General features: G+C 37.8%; 1 protein-coding gene across 2 annotated transcripts; it reads right to left on the reverse strand.

The window, feature by feature from the left end:
- Nucleotides 1-1424: 1424 nt before the first annotated feature.
- LOC125226147 (probable protein kinase DDB_G0277539) lies at nt 1425-20227 on the reverse strand. 2 transcript variants are annotated; one of them, XM_048130053.1, is made up of 8 exons: nt 20098-20227; nt 15132-15322; nt 14447-14702; nt 13966-14118; nt 13086-13200; nt 3501-3590; nt 2925-2998; nt 1425-2468 (listed from the first exon to the last, which is right to left on the reverse strand). In XM_048130053.1, exons 3-8 carry the CDS (start codon nt 14597-14599, stop codon nt 1683-1685), a joined length of 1371 nt encoding a protein of 456 aa, XP_047986010.1. In that variant the 5' UTR covers nt 14600-14702; nt 15132-15322; nt 20098-20227; the 3' UTR covers nt 1425-1682. The 2 variants fall into 2 exon arrangements, with proteins under 2 accessions (XP_047986010.1, XP_047986001.1); XM_048130044.1 differs by lacking the exons at nt 1425-2468; nt 2925-2998; nt 3501-3590 and adding exons at nt 8359-9805; nt 10195-11150.
- Between the last annotated feature and the right edge of the window lie 162 nt (nt 20228-20389).

The following is a 20389-nucleotide window of genomic DNA, read 5'->3' on the forward strand; positions in this document are numbered from 1 at the left end:
TGGTCAGAACCGAACTCCTCAAATCTGAACGGCACGTTTATAGTGACTTTGGTATTTATATAAGAACAGCATGCACTTACGTCCAGAATAGTGACATTTGGTGCAGTGGAACTGTTGGTGATGGTCAGAACCGAAATACGTAATCCAACATTCGCAAGTAGCTTTCACCAGAACCCCAAAGGCGGCGGTTTTTTTTCTTAAAAATTATTTTTGTAATGAAGAAATAGCGTATATGGCGCGTAGCGTAGGTAGCGTATAAGACTATAGTAACTTGACTGTGACAACACCACCTTATAGCCAGAAAATATATACCTGCTCATTTCAAGAAGTAGTAGTAGTAGTAAAACACTTTATTGTACCAGAAAATAATACAACACACAAGAAAAAGAGCTTATCACTAGTACAAAGGCGAACTAGGCTGCTAGGCAAGAAATAGGCCTGGCCAGGGGCATTCGAGGTGGCAAACTTGAATTTATTAAACGAACATATTATTCAATGCACTAAAATACTCTCATTAGATATTAGATGTAACGCAAGATTGGTACGATTGTGCTTATTATATAAACGCAAAAAAATAACAATGTAAAATGTATATTTATTAACAAAACATTAACTAAATCCACAGCGCAGGTTTAGCTATCGACATGTCCGTATCGGACGCATCGCATCGCATTTCTTCCACTAATATTGCGGTAGGTATTTGCGTAGGTACACTATGTACGGGCGCGGATCGGTGGACGCACTTGTGTGACTTTCTTACTTTCTATACAAATAATACTAAATATAAATGCGATGCAGCCGATGCGTGCGATTCGGTTCTGTGGACTACAAAGCGGCATCTGCGTCAATATACGTATTTACATAATTTGTAGCCAAGAAAAAATAAATAATAAAAATTAGATAAAAAGAGTTGTAATAAATATATTCTTTGTGACTAACGCAATACCATTCGCTTGAAATCACAAAAAGAATTTTACAATAATAGCATAATATGAATAGGTACTTACTACATACTAGTTCACTGTCTCAGCAATCCGAAGTCCGCCATCAAAATTTCAGTCGCTCAATAACCTGAAGTAATAGTTTATTTAAAGTTTTGTAGTCATTACACGCAGTGTTTTTCATCACACTAAGTAGCAATAAAAAGAATAAAAAGTATTCACGGTAGAGCTAGACAAACTATAACTGAACTTAAGCCTGACTAAGCTCGCCGAGTCGAATCAAAATTCGCCTTTTGCATTTCTTATGAAACTACGTCCATTAGCGACGCGTCGAATCGGTTTGATCGTTCATTGTAAATGTATGCAGGGCTAATAACCTAAAGAGTACCATGGGTGGTTTCAATCACTTAATACTGCAGTTAGTAATATCGTAATTCAAAGATTAATTTAAGGTTATTTGCCAACCAGCTCATTAGTCGAGTAAATACGGTCGACATCAATAGCACCTGCATCGAGAAAGGGTTCAGCTTGTAATAAAGTACTTACTCAAAGTTTCCTAAGTTTTAATTTCTTAGTTCACTAAGAAATTAGTACCTAAACATATGTTTCACATCCGTACCGTCTCAAATAAATTCATCTTTATTAAACTACGCGTTGTTTTCTAATGTTTTCAGTAAATGTAAGATTTTTAAGAAATACCCACATGAATATGTTGATCCCCAAACGCTTATTATATTATTATTATTCGCTTACGTTCAGTCCGCGTTTTAAGTCTGCAGATAAGGCATTCTCAAAATCTATTTCTCCGACATTGTGTAGAGAACTATGATCATTAATGTTTACGGTATTGCTAACATTATGCGGTAAAACATTTTGATTTAAATTGTAATTGTTATTAATTGATACTTCGTCATTTTGTATACTATTACCAATATTATTCTGATCTAAAGTATTCTGATACCACGCTTCTGCTGTATACAGATCCATGAAAATTTTGTCGAAAATATCCTTGGAAAGCGGATCATTGATTAATGTTTGGATTACCCTTTCTTCTCCTGACGTTGGGAGTTCTTCGTTTTCTATTGGGAAGTTGGAATCATGGAACTGGTTATTTGCATCACAAGCCAGATACTCGTAATCAGGTGTCATTATTTTCTCACGTTTTGGCGACAGTTCGTCAGAGTCGTGCTTGCCACGATTGTGCTCGGAGACAGATCGTTTAACTTTTGTGCCTGGCGGAATTCGTGCCGAAAATGTGTATGATCCTGGTGCAATATTTGCTTCAGGCAGTACCGTAGCTCTGTGTGGATTAGCTGTAGGAGTGTCCACTCTATATTGTATATTAGAGATCGTGTTATTTCCGTGTATACCTTTCGTGTTACATAATGCCATGTTATTTCTTTGGCTGTTATTTATATTAGAGATATCATCTGGTATGTTGCTTGCATTAAGCTGTCTGTAGCTGTTGCCATTGTTAAGGTATTGTCCATGTCCGTTAAATGCGTCGAAGACAGGTGGACTATATTCCTGAAAAACATAATATACACATTCATACTTGTCTGTTTTAAAATATTTATTTAATTCAATATTCATGTAAAGATATGTAGGTACTCAGAAGTCAAAATATTCAGCAGTCGAGCTACAGTAAAAAATGTTTTAGGTATTGAACCCTACCCCTACGCACCAAGGTCGGTTAAAAAACGCGGCGTTCACGTTGGATATTAACCCGGATCCACATGTCGCTTCCGTGTGCGAATTAGTTATCGCTATACATATTATTATGCATATCTACATGCATTGTGCTATATATCTCTTACGGCAATCGCCGCATAAAATAAAACATCGTAGTAAATTAAGTAGGCGGGGTAAATTAAGCTTTATGCCTATTATTACAACAGCCAAAACAAATATATTTTATATTCAGTACGAAATTAACACACAACAAGTAGTTAGCTGCAACAATAATAAAAAATAGGTACCTACCTGGTAACTGGCGTAAGACATCTTGGTATTCTGGTATGGAGAAAATGGCGGCATCTGAGTATTCTGAGTTGACGCTTAAAACAAGACAATTTGTTAAATTAATATACGAGTAGGTATTTGATGATGGAATCAAATTATGTATAGGTATACAATATTTTAGGTACGACATCCTCCCCTTTTATGTAGATAACATATTTGATTTAAAAGCTTCTGTGGCCTTCTACTAAATTAAACACAATGATAAAACTGTTTAAGAAACAATATAGTGGTTAGCTGTGCCATACAAAGGCTGCCTTCAAGACAAAGTGTGGATATTAATATTAAAGGCATTATATAAACAAAAAACTATAATTATTTATTATATTTTATATTATAAACTATAAACACGTGCCCACGAGGAATTTTAACAAATGTATTCTATCATATTTTTATCTTATTTAGGTTAAAATATAATTATGATACCGGGCGGGGCCTGTAAATACGTCCCTGGACTGGATGCAGGGATTGCAGGGTTCAATTGAATTCATTCAAGTTCCTCGTAGGCACCTTGCATGTGTTTGTGACAATGTAACTTACTACTTGGCATCGCGCAAGGATCACTTGTCTTGGTGCTGCTTTTGGATATCCTTTTGTTTTTTGCGTATATGTTAGCAAGATAGCCCGCAGCTGAAAAACAAATTAATAATTATTTAAGAATGATTAAGATTATGATGTATGTAATAAGAGCTTGTAATTAGGCCTACATGAATAAACTATATTCTTGATTTTGAGTCAAGGGGATGAAATCAGTCATTATAGAAGTTTTTCATACAAAAAGTTTCATTGATAGACATCTATTTAGCCGTTTGCCCTTCCAGGACTTTGCCTCGTGACGTGAGGCGCCTCTCGCTCTGTGTGGATCCACCTTATGTAGCGATGCATTGTGGGTGCAGCACATAGATGGTAATGAATGGTTGAACAAAGTAAAAAATAAGCTCATAGATTTGCCTGTAAATCAAATTAGCCGCATTGACTTTACATACACAAGTTTCCCACTTTTTAATGACAAAAAGATACAATTTGGAAATAAGTTACAGTTATACATTTACGCAGGCTTAGGTATCTATTGTGATATAGGTAGGTCAGTAAACTAGCACAGTTGCTGGTTTCTGTCCAACATTAATTTATACCTACCTACATATTTAATTGACGGAGCGTGTAGAAAACATAGGTGCCTAATTGCGAATAATTTGAATATAAACCCACCTTACCGGACTATTTTGGATTTTGCAATATGAAGATTGAAGACACTGGAGGTGAGGTTAAAGTTCCTTAACTTATCTCTCTCTCGGTCTCGAATCTTTTTGTTTTAGGTGAGTAGCTTCAATCTGAGAGATTTTTAAATGCCGTAGTGTTTTTTGGATCACAGTACACCACGTTTGCGAAAATTTAATGACTTAGGTAATTAGCAATATTGAGGCCTTTCACGAAGAATTCATCATTCGAATATCGAGGTTGAGAAGAAATTCACGAACATAAGTACCTGCTTCCATGGGCACGCGCATTTTTGTCGGTCGCGCTTACCACATAACGAACTCTGTGGCCTTCACAACTAAAGCCAGCTACTCGCACACCTGCCGCGGGAGCAATCTAGGGTGTTAGGGTGGGGATGACCCTTAATTGCCTCCTTAATTGCCATGTGTGTAGGCAAGCAGGAGCAATTTCCTAGATTGGGCCTACGGCAGGCCGGCAGGAGCGCAAACACTTCCTTGCTCCCTAGGTTGTAACAGTCACCAGCATAAATATGTGATGATTTCTATACCTTGTCACATTAACGTCTTGTTTGAAATGTCATACGAAATGTCAAACAATTAACAGCGACCAGGTACTGAAATCATCACTTATTTATGCCGGTGACTGTATTACCAACCAACCGCCCTGCCGGATTGCTGCGTGTATTGCACGATTGGGCCAATTCCATAATCAGTTCATTGGCGACAACCGAGCGAAGTGGAGGTCACAATGGAGAAGGAGCAAGAAATTTATTGTTGTTGTTGAATGTCCTAAGGCACCCCATAGGTGCACAGGGCCTCCACAAGATCCTTCCACGCCTGTCTATCTTGAGCCACTGCGTTGGCCTCGTTCCAGCTCAGTCCATATTCCCTCATCTCGTTCTCTACGCTCCGCCTCCAGGTGTGTACGGGGCGTTTGCAAGAAATTTGGACACGAATAATTGATAGACACATGTGGGATAAAAACAACAAACAATTTTTAACCGCAATATGCGAAGTCAAACTTACTAATTAATGTTTGAAATATGTCGAGAACACGAAAGCGATACGAATATCAACATTTAGAATCAGTAACACAACAGAAAGTGCCAAGGCTATGCCAAACTTTGGTGTATTGACAGTACAGGAGGAATTCTCATAGACGTGCGTTCAGCGGGACTAAGGTGAAGTACCCCATAATGGACGGTGATGCCATAATGGACAAAAAAACACAAATCCTTAAAAATAAGTATCTAAAATTAGTTTCTAAAAACTGACAGCTATGTACCATAAACTAGAGTTGTAGAGCTGTTTCATTTTGAAGTTTCAATTAATTCGGTTATTTCTGAAGGATTTGGCGACAAGATAAAATTCATCAGTTTGCTGAAAAAAATATCAAGACTAATTCTTAGTAATGTTGCTAAGAGAGTTGAGTTCATGTATAAAATAATAAAAAAATAATACTCGGTGTAAACTTGAATGCGTTTTACTTACTGCATTAAGCATGAGATAAGGTATAAAACATACTAGTTTGTTGCTCAAAACATATAAAGAAATGGCGTTATTTTGCGAGTGTCCATTACTGGAACCGAAAAACTGCCTACCTCCTATGATGGACAAGGAACAATTTACAAAACCAAAATTTACAAGAAACAATCCTATGTTAAAATAACTCAAACTAATTGTATTTATATGTATATAATATTGACTCATTGAGTATCAGTTGGCTTTAAAAGTAAAATTTTAAACTTATTTCACTGTCCATAATGGGGGATCCATTACTGGAGAACTACCGTCCATAATTGGAGAAAAAACACCTATTTTTAGTTTGTTAACTATGAAGAAACCAATAGGAGTATCCATTCTGCAATACGCTTGAAATGTAAAAGAAGGATAGTACATTCAAGATTTAACACGCTTAGCGGTAGAATTTTTACATTTATCAGTGAAATATCGAAAAGAGGCGAAAATTTTTCTTAAACTGTTCATGATTGGGTCCGTTACCTTATCACTTGATTCACTTGCACACTGAACGGCAGGCGCGGGTGTAGAGATCAGCCAAAATTGGTCCAACCGCAGGGCGACCGGAATTGCTCCGACGGCAGGTGTGTGAGTAGCTAGCCGCCTTAAATAAACATCGGATCTCTCCTCGGGTGCCAGACTGATTTTTGAGTAATTGGAATTTGGATTTTATTCTAATTAATCAAATTTGATTGACGTAATCGGCCGGGAGTCGACCGGCCGCCACCCCAAGGGATTGATAATGAAAAATCTTGTAACGTTCAATTGCCCTTGAATATTTATTTAATTAATAAATATTTGTTTAATTAATGATAATAATAAGATTCAATGACATCTTATGGTCTTTTTCATACTTTTTGAAGAGGTACATAAATAGGTAGGTAATCAACTTACGAAAATTGGGGTTGCTCCATTCCATCAGCAGATTAGGTACCGAAATGGGTTATACCGATGGGTTTATCCCTATCTCTAGTCTTCAACCTTCGTTAGTTTCATAGGTACTTATAATCAATTGAATATGAAAAAACTATTTACACACAAACGATTCATAAATGAAACACGACGGCACCGTGTTCGATTATTTTATTGTGTTTTTATAAGAAGAGACCGATAGGGGACGAAAGAGATTTGTTAAAATGATAAGCTTTTGTATTAAACATCAGACTTAGTTTTATTCCAAAAATCATTTTTTGATATTATAAATAAGCACCAGAGTATATCTATTCAATAAATATATATTTACACATCATATTGTTTTCATATACATATGATTACTAATTTCTAATAATGTACTTTATACAACTGGAATTTATACATACAACGTGTTTCCGGTATCACTCAAAACCTCAGACACCCCAACTGATTTTTATTTTTCTAAACTCATCTAGAGTATTCATCTTTTAATCTGATGGTTACTTTTTTTTTTAAATTGAATTTTTAATTTTCTGTGCAGCTCTACTTGACTTTTAGCTCTACACTCAATAAAATAATTGCTAACTACCATCATAAACCATTAAACTATTTATTTGTGCACGTTACAGCAACGACATAAGGTTTACCAATAGACAGCTAAGATGTCACTGTAAAACACTTTAAAGCTTTATCACAGTAAACTTCAAATTGGCTAGGTAATCGCAGTAAGCAAATTTAAACCCAATATTCAAAATGACAAGGTTGTAATTAGGTACGAGTTCAATTTGTTATGACTTATGATAAACATTAAGATTAAACTGACAAACAACGTCAAACTCGTAGCGGAAAAAATAATCGTCCAAGTAACCAGCCAGTATTAATACCCCCAAATACTGAAAAAGGTAAACAACCTCTAGCAATGCGATATACACAATGTTGTATTACGAATACAATAGAATAGGCACATAAATAATTTTTAAGAAAAAAAAAACCGCCTTCTTTGGGGTTCTGGTGATAAATACTTTCAAATGTTGGATTATGTTATCAATTCGTCTGTATATTTTTTAATGTTTGTTATTCGATATCTCCGTCATTTCTGAACCAATTTTGAAATCTGGATGATTCTGAAGTATCTACTTACACATGAGAATGATTATCAGAACGGAACTCTAACCAGGGGCGGCTCACTCTTCATCAGCAGTTCCACTGCACCAAATGTCACTGTTCTGGACGTAAGTGCATGCTGTTCTTATAAAAATACCAAAGTCAATATAAGTGTGCCGTTCAGATTTGAGGAGTTCCGTTCTGACCATCATCAGCAATTCCACTGCACCAAATATCACTGTTCTGGACGTAAGTGCATGCTGTTCTTATAAAAATACCAAAGTCACTATAAGTGTGCCGTTCAGATTTGAGGAGTTCCATTCTGACCATCATCAGGAGTTCCACTGCACCAAATGTCACTGTTCCGTACGTAAATGCATGCCGTTCCATTAAAAACACAAAAATCACCATATGTATGCCTTTCAGATTTGAGGAGTTCCCTCGATTTCTCCAGGATCCCATCATCAGAACTGGGTTCTGAGAAAAATGGGACCAATCTGTATGCATATACATTCAATAAAAAATTTTTTTTTCAAAATCGGTCTAGTAACGACGGAGATATCGAGGAACAAACATTAAAAAAAAAAAAAACATACAGACGACTTGATAACCCCTTCCTTTGAGATTTGGAAGGCGGTTAAAAATAACGAATAATACTAATTTAAATAAAAATATTACCCCCATCAAGATATAGCTCAATCGATTCTACTCTCGATTCTGAACAAACGGTTTTCAGGTTTTTAGTGTTAAGTGAAACACGGTGTATACATATGCAAGGGTTTCAGCCAAGGAAGTTTGTCATCTTAATTCTTTATACATGTATAATTAACCCAGTGATGGGCTTGTTTCGCTCGTTTTATTAGTAGGTACATAGGTAGCGTCTATTTTATCACCTATAGGTATTTTGACTAATTGTCTTATTGCTATTGCTATACTTAAGTAGTGAAAAACAGTTAACTACATCAAATTTTTCACTTCGAAGGTTAAAGTATTCAGGACTTTTAAGCAAACAAATAACTTACTGTATTACAATATTACCTAGTTAAAGGTAGAACCAGAAAGTAGGAACTACATAGGTACCTACTATTCCAAACTTAGCAGATAATGAGATAATACCATATAGGGGAGCCCATTTCAGTTAACTAGGTAACTAAGCGGATATGAAGAAGAAATAGGTAATCAAATTGACAATGTTATCACAAATTCATTTGGCCTCATTTATCATGAGCTAATTCACCTCCGTATATGTATAATAGTTTACCCCTTAGAAGGTAATTTAATTACATACGGTGAGGAACCACTGACCTACTGTATTGCAACAAACCTTAATTTTAGAGACTGCTATCAAAATCGCTGCCAGTGCTGTTATAGCTTTTCTGACTCTAATATAATTAGGCCCACTTGCACCAACCACTTAACTCAGGGTTAGTGGGCTGTCATCTGTCAAATTCCATATAAAATAGTGGGTTAACCCTCGGGTTAAACCTCGATTTTCGTTGGTGCAAGTGGCCCTTACAGTATTAAACTAACTTGTTCATTTATATTTAATGACTGAAGGATTATCAATATTATTTATTAAACCATTATTATACCTAACATAATATAAAACTGTTATATGAAAACGAACCCTACATAGGAACCATATTCAAATTATAGTTCTACTATTTCATGGCCTACCCTGTCAATATATCAGGTTTATTTTCACTTGGTAGGTACTATAACCAAGTCTTTATTTCCTATTTTATTTTTCAGTTGTGAAAAACAAACATTGTGGTAGGAACTGATAACTAAGTATTGGCAGTACCCCACAATATCTCAATTTAATAATATTAACAAATACAGAATTGAAATAAAGACGTGTGACAGAAGATTACATTTTCAAAGTCAGATTTTGTTACCAGCCACTATCGTTCTTGCGTATTCGTTGTATCTGTACTTCTCATTACCATGGGATTCTACCCATATAACCCATAGCTTGCATTCTGGTTTGGTTTGTAATTACAGTATTGTAAGCACAATAATATAACATAAACATCAAACTTCGATTTAGATTAACTAATGTCATACAGTCAGATTCTTCGGCTCCCCTGAGTCCTGAAACAAAAAATATTATTATTTAGATACATAAATATGTAAGTAGTAAATGCAATGCATACCTAGATATACCTATGTAGAGACCCATTTGGACGGTCTGAAGAAACCAAAAATACAGCTTTGTACTCAGAGGGAGCGCAGCCCAGGCCCTGAGCCGGAAAGGGGAGTCGATTATTCATGAAAGTTCTTAAAATTCCCAAATTGGGTTAAATAGTGTAAATGTTAATAGCTCCACTCAATTAAATATAACTTAGTGGCTCTCATACTGTAGATTTGTGTTACTTATACTTTTTTTCCCGTTACCCATAATCGATATTTCTAGTCTGGGCACACAACCACAACTCTCCCTTAGCCCGTAGGGGTTAAAAATCATAAAAAGGATTCTTTACCTGATCGTTCGAGTAATCCGGTGCCGGGTTTGCTATTGACGGCGAGGAGGAGCTAGACGTCAATGTGGAACACGGCTGATGCCAGCTTCTCTCTAGAGGTATTTGATTGCGTTGAATGATACACGATGGTCTCATTTCATTTTGCCTGATTGTTGAACAACGACTTATAACACAAGGCTTATCATCATTACAGCAACAAGATCCTCTCCTTTCTTCATCTGGACTGAGCGCGTCATATCTGTTCATGCTGAACTTATGATCAGCTTTATTAAGATTTATCGGTCGAACCTGCGGCTGCGGAGCGTTATTTCGAGAGTCTGGTCTATCTGCGAGGTATAAGTGATCAGGATGTAAAGAGAGGTGCGTATCGTACCCGTCATCGTAGTGGCCCCAATGAGCTGGAGTTCTCATTTGTAACGGCCAACCTTCAATAAGACAAGCGTATGCTCTTTTGGCATTTAACTCATGGACACTGTTCGCTTTTATTTTATTTTTATCTTCAATTATCATTTTCGACCTCCAATGCAATAGATCCAGGTAGCTCATTCTTCGTGGAGGAAAAGCTTGTAACAATTTGTTTTTCCATTCGGACCAGGTCAAACTATCACTGTGACGTATTGATGAGAGCCAATCTTTAGCTATTCCAGTTAACCTCTTTTGCATGTAAAAGGCTTTCACTGTGTCCGTCCAATTATATTTGAAACCGAGATGATCAATTTTGCAAATCCATTCCTCTGTTAATAATTCTGGATTATCTGGGTCAAATAAAGGTATCGCGTCAGCTCTCCCGTTGATATCAGTCTGGCCAGACGCATTATGATCTGACTTGATATTCTGCAAGATGATGGGGTCTTCATTAGAGTTGCGCCCTCGTTTTTGGTGGATGTCTTCAGGGCTACTGGAAGACTGCCGGTGCATTCTTATTTGCTTCAACGATATCCTTGGCTTCTCCAATTCTGAAATAAAAAATAAAAATTTGGTTTGCGTATCAACTAGTTTCAAAGAATACATTCATTTTGTACCTATATAGCCACTTAGTCGATAAAGCTTTATGTGATATAAAATATATACCCTTATGTATGTTTGAGGAAGAATTGTATTATTAATGAACTAAGAGTCGATTTGATTAACAATATTTTTTATTTCCTAACAATCAGATTATGTTAGTTACATCGTATCGTGAACTGAGGCCGGCCACCGAATCATGAATTGACCAAGTACGAGTATGGTTTGTTATTTGAACAATACACTTATTGTTGCATTGCCCCTTGTTGGACGGCAGGTCAATTCCACAAATGCAGACCAACGACAGCGACACCAAGTATCTTTTAGAAATGCGTATGTTGCCGCCATTGTTAGTAAAGTTCCATCACCATTCACCATCTTGCATCTTAAACATTAAATTAAAAAAAAATGAAAAACAAAGCACAAACAAAACCACAAATAATAATGAGTAATCAATAGGAAAAATCGTTTATTAGGTTACTTAACTTGTTTTTGACGACGCCCGTAGCGCTTGGCTTCATGAAGAGGATCACAAACCCTTATTTTTTTGTCACTGGTGCTGTGACATAACAAAAACACTAAGCGAAAGGACTCGTCACACCGCGCTAGGTAACACGAACGAACGGTACGTATTATAAATACAATATTACTAACCACGGCGACGACGTGATACTGATAAGTCTGACATACAAAAATATTGCGCGCATTTACCCCTGTTTTATAATTCTATATCAAAGACATATATAACTCCGTATAGACAGATAAAGTCTAAGATAAAAAACGTACCTCAGTACCATACAGAAAAAGGTACGGTGGCCTAGATGGCATTACACCTTTGGGGTACCCTCAGCTAGATGGCGCTAATATTAATATTTGACATTTTAAAACATATGAAGCTAAGAATATGGGCAAATTGTTAAAACTGATGTTGTCGAGAGATGGCAGTCTAAGCACTGTGATTACACATTTTACTTTGACAGTAACTCTCTATAATACTCGATCCTCTTTGTCTATATAAGAGCTCTTGTCGGTGAAGATTGATGAAATTGTCTACACTTTAATCGACCGGTAGCCAGTCTTTTATTGTCCTGACACGATACGGCCGTGACATGGTCATATAACATATTATTGCTTGGCTCATATAACTCTTGCTTGGTCTTCCTCTCCCTCTCCTTCCATTTAATTTTCCCTCTTTTATGTTTTTGATTGATAAGAATGATAAGTGATTACCGCTCTGATGGTAGAGGAATAGCGAAGGTATGTCCATAATTTGAAAATTATTATTTTTATATGCGGTTACACTTCAGAATCACGATTCGATGGCCAGGCTCTAATAAACCCGGCACTCCCGGCAAGAATGGCAATTGATAGCACTTGCATTAGCAGTAGACGGAGTTTTTAAAATGTAGCGTTTTTTGGCTCACAATAAGACTGCCACCTATTAATTAGCAATGTTGAGGCTTTATTTGAGAGCAGGTATCCAGCGATTTGAATCATGTGCAGAGAACACTCTTCTCTAGCCCGACTGTTGCCAAACTTGACGTCAATGGCTTGAACGGTACAATACTTGTATCTGATATGATCCATAATTATAATATTTAACAAGCACACTACCACTGCTGCTGTCGCTATATGGCTGCCAACCGTTGCCGTAACTAATGATTTGATTGTAACTGTTGCAAATGCAGGAAGAAAATAGGAGAATATTAAGAACTTTTTCTTAATTGCTCTCAATTTAACCCTTGCCTTGTGTCGAAAAAAGAGGCTACGTGCGAAGGGATACCGTTAATAGTAACGACAGTAAAAGGGTGTAAGAGTACCGCTGCGCAGCGTCACAAGTTAGTATCATATCAGAACTATAAAATAATAAATACGGTAATACTTACGAGGCGGCTTAGGAAACTGAAGCTGGCTGTTATTCTCAGAGAAGACATACTTCACGGTGGCGGGTTGACTGCGTAGCACGCCGCGATCGGTACATTGCTGCAGGTACACCTGCACCTATCAATCAATAAGAATGTTCGTCAGTGTTTCAAAAAGGTAAGGAATGTGCTTGAATGTATACCTGTTTTATTTCTGATGGATACCTAAATTACCTAAGTTATATTATCCAAATAGCAGATTTAGATATGTTTCATAGGCTCTGACATAAATTCTGTAATAGACGGGCGTGCCTGCTGACCTGGGTCCGGTGTCGGTCAGCATAAAATGTCTTTCCCTCTCTCACTTAAATCTGCGTTCCAAGGTAAGTACAGATTTGTACCCAGAAGGGTTCAGGTGGTCAAATTCTAGACTCGGCCCAGGCACCAAGAGGGGCTGGGTGGAGTGTGGTCCGAATCTAGGCGCCGCCATGGGCTCCCACGGGGACTATGTGTTAAATTGTTGGCAACTGAAAGCTTATCCATTATTGTTACTCAAAAGTTACATAATGAGTTCAGTTAATCACATTATTAGGTTTATAGATCTTTATTTTCTCAAAGAAATTATACATTTTACTTTAGAGAAATATAACTAAAACAGAAATAAAATGTTAGGTAGTAAGTATAACGAGTGCACACCCGCTTTAAAAAAAAATAACTTAACTAAAACTTAAATTAAATAAATTATAGTACAACGCGTCTTTTATAATAGACAGGCAACACGTCGCGTCTTATTCACATTCAATCCTAATGAATAATTGTATATCCCATAAAATATGTAATTATATTGGTGCCCATTTTAAAATCCTATCAGAGAACCGTTTTAATTAAAGGTTCCTGTAGTTACCTGAAGGTAATCAGGACTTCTGGGGTCTCGGTCTTCCCGGTAGGGAGGTGCCGTGAACACAATAGCCAGCTGCTTGTGGTAAATCTTGGCTGTGGCTGTCTGCGACCACCCACGTCCGTCGTCGAACACCACGTCCGGGTTCTGCCCAGTGTACTGAAAACATGGAAATTATATAATAAAAATCAATACGCTTAAACTATCTTTAGTGAAATGATATTTTTATAAAATGAGTCATCTGAGAGGTTGCGTCAGAAGACGTCGCGTAGACGGAGAGGAAGAAGCCAAGCATAGTACTCAGCTGATGTGCGCCAGCTCCCTCAGTTAGGTCGGATGAGTTGGGGGCGCGCTCTGGGGCGTAGGGTTCTTCTTACGCCTTGGGGTTTGCCCTCAACTGCTCAACTCCCTTCGGTAACTTCGGTTGTTCGCTCTCGCTGATTACTATAGCAGAATTAACGATTCTTAGTTCTATTTAAATGCCTACCTTATCACACAGCAAAGTCATTTCGGCCCCTCCTGTCAAGGGCCCAGCATGGCTTGTAACGTGGACAATCTTCAGGTCGTTTAGTTTCTTCGCGTCGTACACGACATCCGACGCGACAGGAGCCAGACCCCTGTCGTATTTCAATAAGTCCATGCGGTCGGCTGGAGTCCAGTTCGGTCCTGGCAGAAACACTTGGAAGCAAAGACGACTGCCGTGAAATTGATTTGGCGATGGTCATATATGTGCATGAATCCGGCTGTAAGAAATAGTAGATTGTACAGTTGCTATCAGAATCAGATGCATCATCGGTTTTGAGGTTTAACATTAAGTATGTACATTCAACATTTTATAAAACAGTTGTCTAAGCATACCCTAGACTCCCTCGTGAGACTGATGATTATTTTATAAAAAGAAACAATAACATTTTAATAATTATATTTAAGTCGATTTAAGTTAATTAAATTGCTTGTGCAAAAAAAAAATACCTACAGCGGGTGATAGACGTACGACGAGCAAGTACGCGTACGTAAAGATTTCAAACCGGTTGGATCGCCGACAACTATGCGCGGCGGTTTTAAAGTACGCGTACTTACGGTGACACACAATCGAAAAAGGTCGTCGAGCCATAAGTAGGTACGCGTACTTGCTCATACGTCTATCACCCGCTGTAGGTAATTTAACTTACCTCCAAAAGGGTCAATATTCATCTCCTTGCGGGATTTTAACGCTGATTTAACGTCTTTCTCGGTTTTCCCCTTAACACACAGAATTCCTATGTTTTTGAAGACTACCTCAGGTTCGTCTGAGATGACGAAGATCACGCCATGGTTGCATGTGTACCGCGGATCCGATCCGGTGATGCTGTGGGGATGTACTCTGGAAAGAACATGGGCAAATGTATTCGGTGCAAGACCAAGATTGATGATGATGATATGGTACAATAGATTGATTATGACAGTATCAAGGGTGAGTATTTATATTTCATGAATGTTTGTAGACCATTAATTAACTATTCATTTCCTGGAACAAATCTCCCTTCAGTAGAGGGTTTGGTCACTTTTCAGTAACTTTGTAGACAATATCTCCCATATGTAATCGTAGGTTAAGTTTGGGCTGTGCGAAAATAAGTGTCTCTTATTACTAGTTACATTACACTACAACCGCTTAAAAACTACGAGTGCCTTATATGCATGAACGCTACCTAACCTATCCAGTTTTCCGAGAATTATGTAGTGATGTCAGTCTGTTTTGATTTGCGTAATTAACATGCGTTAATATTAATAATTAAATGTTTATGAGTTTTCTGTGACGTGAATGTTACATAACTTCTGCCTGCAGCTACTGTATCTAATTTGAATATCACGTTCAATTTAATCAATTTAGTGTTTTTTATTTTTCCCCTCACATCGGAACTGTTTGTCCTTTAATACCAGCAGCATTTTATCCACTGTATCTAATTTGAATATCAAAATAACGTTCAAAAGTTAAAAGTAAATCTAGCAATAAAGAATTTACCACCTGTGTGTTTGGATTTATTTTACTTACTATGGTAAAAAAAACTCGCAAGTTCCATAAAATGTCTAAAGTTTTTTGCTCGTTTTTCACTTCCACACTCGAAGTTTTTAAGAGAGTTAGTACGTATTTTTTGGTATTTGTTCCTGTATTTAAGTATTTATAGGTGTGTATTATAATGTATGTACATATTTATGTAGGTAGGTACATAGTTGTGTTTTCGAAGTTAAAATTTAAATTGACTTTAATTTTTATTTCCTCGAGATTGATGAGACTAAGTCATTGTAAATTTAGGTATGACAATCCAAATGTTTCCATGCATTTTCCTTGCCATTGTTTTAGTTGAGTCTGTCACGCATTCATCATTAATTTTTAAGGTGTGTACAATCTACAATGCGGTATCGTATTGTAACGTAAGCTTTGATTAGGAGATGTAGGTACCTAATAAGTGCGTTTTCACATTATCCGATCCGATATCGGATGTCAGACCGATATCCTATACATTACAGGCGCCATCTTGGAATTTTCCATTGAAATCCTTCCGACATCCGATATCGGATTGTATAATGTGAAAACGGACTAATGGGTGACGGTGCTCTTGCAAAGAAGTACATACACCGATTCAAACGATTAATTAGACCCACTCGCCTAGCCAAAGTGTCAATCGCTTGCGCTACAATAACGAAATTTTTTGTATCTCTCTAATACGTCCGTTTAGAAACAAACCATTAAATATAATAAATATTCTACTTAATAAAAAAAAAAGTCAAATTGTAAATAGGTAGGTACCTAAAAAGTTAAAATATACTGGTATTTCTTGAAACGGAATCCGACTTTAGTTTGGGTTCGAGTGGTTCGACGTAGCGCCCCTTGCAAATATGTGGAATTGTTCTTCGTTCGACACAGAACCTTTGGAACGTTGGTTACGCACCTTGCTTGATAAGTTAATCGTCATCGTTTTATTGGTTTTATACCGAATAGACTTGACTAGACCTACTCTATCTTTTACCGACCCTCTACCGTACCCCGTGTACCTAATATGAACACATACCTAATATATAATACCTTAGTGTTTTTCTACGAAGTAAAGCGTATCTTTGTCCCAATATCTAATTATGTAAATGTTCCGCTTACCACGATAAGCACTTAATAAAAATGTTCCAGTCTAAGTACCTGCCTAGTCCCATACCTACGCGCCCGTTTCCCGGCGGCCCCTACCAACCCAACAGCCGAGTTGCACTGCTATACCTACTGCTCACCTACAACATACTTCGCGGCATTGTAACCAATTTCTGCGATCTCGAGATCCTGACCTGCTTCCACGCAAAATGTCGGATCTTCCACCGTTAACATCTCCTCCAAAACGACGACGTCTCATATCTATACAGCTAGCCTAGCCGAAATGACAATAGTTGACCCTATTATACGTCGACCGATAAACTTAGTCTGGCTCTGTAGCGCCAATACTGAAGAGCGATAGAGATAACTACCTACGATAACGATATTATCGCAAGCGTCTGTACTTCTGGATACGTACGCTGGATCGCTGAGGCAATGCGGCCATGAGTTGGGATCGTTTGGGAATTCCACCGTGCCCGCATGCCCGAGTTAATTAAATAAGTGAATAGCTCTATCACACGCGACACAGTGTGACTACGATAACTGGCTCTTCTACTGCTGAATATTTTCGCGCTAGATATGATATGAGATTTATTTGATACTAGCTTTTACCCGCGGCTTCGCCCGCGTAATAAAAGTATTCTTATTCAAACGTTTACAAAAAATAAGATTTTCATTTGGATCCGTAGGTTTCTATGTAGGTACATTTGTCCGCAATTATTTCGATTAAGGTGCAGCGGGGCATTATACTTCTATTACATGTATCCACTGAACACGCTTACCATATATATTCCCCGTCCCCGTCCCTCCCCTATCCCTATTTCTATCCCTATTTCTATCCCTATCCCTATCCCTATCCCTATTACTATACCTATCCCTATCCCTACCCTTATCCCTGTTCCGGCTCGTCCCCTCCCGTCTCGTCCCGTCCCGCCCCGCCCCGCCCCGTCCCTGTTCCTGTCCCTGTCAAATTATCATGTTAGGCGGTGAATTTTGAAATATCCTTTCTTAGTGCTCTTCTAAGGAACTTACGTGTAATTTGAAATCTCTTGAACCAGAAGTAAACATAAAAAAGAAATCCATATGGCTATTTTCGATATTTAAACCCCATTGCACCACAACAGGGGAAAAGGTATTTCACTTCCGCCACGTCAGATTTTAAAAACGTTGTATTTATCGTGATCAGCGACCCGATAAACCATAAAAACGATACCCATATTGGTTTTTTGACATTATCACCCCTTTTCACCCTTTTAAATGGTACATTTTTAAAAAACTTGAAACACGTACTTAGTCATATGTCTTTAGCAATCCTCCTGTGAAGTTTCGCATAAAACAGTGAAACTAACATTGTTTCCCCATACAAACTTTGAACCCCCATTTGACCCCCTTAGGAGGCGAATTTTGAAAAATCCTTTCTTAGTGCTCCTTTACACTATATAAGGAACCAACGTGCCAAATTTGACATCTCTAGGACCAGCGGTTTCAGCTGTGCGTTGATATGTCCGTCAGTCTATATATTTTTTTATATTTAAACCCCATTGCACCACAACAGGGGAGAAGGTATTTCACTTCCGCCTCGTTAGATTTAAAAAACGTTGTATTTATCGTGATCAGCGACCCGATAAACCATAAAAACGATACCCATATTGGTTTTTTGACTTTATTAACCCCTTTTGACCCTTTTAGGGGTAAAATTTTCAAAAAATCTGAAACACGTATTAAGTCATATGTCTTAAGGAATCTTCCTGTGAAGTTTCGAATAAAATAGTCAAACTAATCTTGTTTCCCCATACAAACTTTGAACCCCCATGTGACCCCTTAGGAGGTGAATTTTGGAAAATCCTTTCTTAGCGCTCCTCTACACTACATAAGGAACCTACGTGCCAAGTTTAAAATCTCTAGGACCAGTGGTTTCGGCTGTGCTTTGATATGTCCGTCAGTCAATATATTTTTTTGATATTTAAACCCTTTTGCACCACAACAGAGGAGATGATATTTCACTTCCGCCTCATTAGATTTTTAAAACGTTGTATTTATCGTGATCAGCGACCCGATAAACCATAAAAACGATACCCATATTGATTTTTTTACTTTATCACCCCTTTTCACCCTTTTAGGGGTTAAATTTTCAAAAAACCTGAAACACGTATTCAATCATATGTCTTAAGGAATCTTCCTGTGAAGTTTCGAATAAAATAGTCAAACTAATCTTGTTTCCCCATACAAACTTTGAACCCCCATTCGACCCCCTTAGGAGGTGAATTTTGGAAAATCCTTTCTTAGTGCTCCTCTACACTATATAAGGAACCTACGTGCCAAATTTGAAATCTCTAGGACCAGCGGTTTCGGCTGTGCGTTGATATGTCAGTCAGTCAGTCAGTCAGTCAGTCAGTCAGTCAGTCAGCTTCTTCTTTTATATATTTAGATGTTTACGGACACCGTTTTGTACTATCAGCTGCAAAAGTGCATGGCGAATTTATCAATGACACATCATATCGTCATATTCCTGACACGAATCTTTCATTTACGGTCCAAACACCAAACTAGTAATTCAATACTGTTAGTCTTCTTTATACCTTTACGAAAATCGACACTATGTATAACATTTTCGAAATATAAACTATGATTATTATGTCGTAATCAAAACCCATAAAACGTCTCTACCACAGATTTAATGCTCTGAGGTCTCTAGGTCTCTACCGAATAAAAATAGTTTTCAGTAACTATTGGTACATACAAGTTGTTGTGGGGGTAGCGACAGTAACACCACGAACGACCCTTTGTGCCCGTGCACGCGTACTGCGTAGGTATGGCGTTTTATACTGTGCTTCTGAAAAGGGCTATCAGTAACTGCTGGTACCTTCATGTTGTTGTGGGGGTTGAGCAGCGACACTAATACGTCGAACAGTCTTTTGTGCCCGTGTACGCGGATGGTGTTTGTGGATTATACTATACTTATGAAAACGGATATCAATTACTGTTGGTACGCGTAGTGGATCAATGCTCTTTGTTGGTACCTACAAATTGTTGTGGGGGTTGAGCAGCGACAGTAACACCACGAAAGGCCCCTTGTGCCCGTGGACGCGGATGGTGGGGTAAGTCCTGCGCTCCGACGTGCTGTTCACGCCCGGGATCGAACCCACGGACCGAGCACCATCTACTTCGCTTAAATACCGGAACCTGAAAGATTATTCATCAATTTCTTGAAAATTGCTGGACTTTAAGTAAGAATATTTCAGAATTACAAATCATAATAAGGGTAAAGCGGTGATTCAGACATAAAGTGATGATCTTCAATTCCATTCTTAA

This window comes from Leguminivora glycinivorella, chromosome 1 (genome assembly GCF_023078275.1).
Source record: "Leguminivora glycinivorella isolate SPB_JAAS2020 chromosome 1, LegGlyc_1.1, whole genome shotgun sequence".
Taxonomy (NCBI): domain Eukaryota; kingdom Metazoa; phylum Arthropoda; class Insecta; order Lepidoptera; family Tortricidae; genus Leguminivora; species Leguminivora glycinivorella.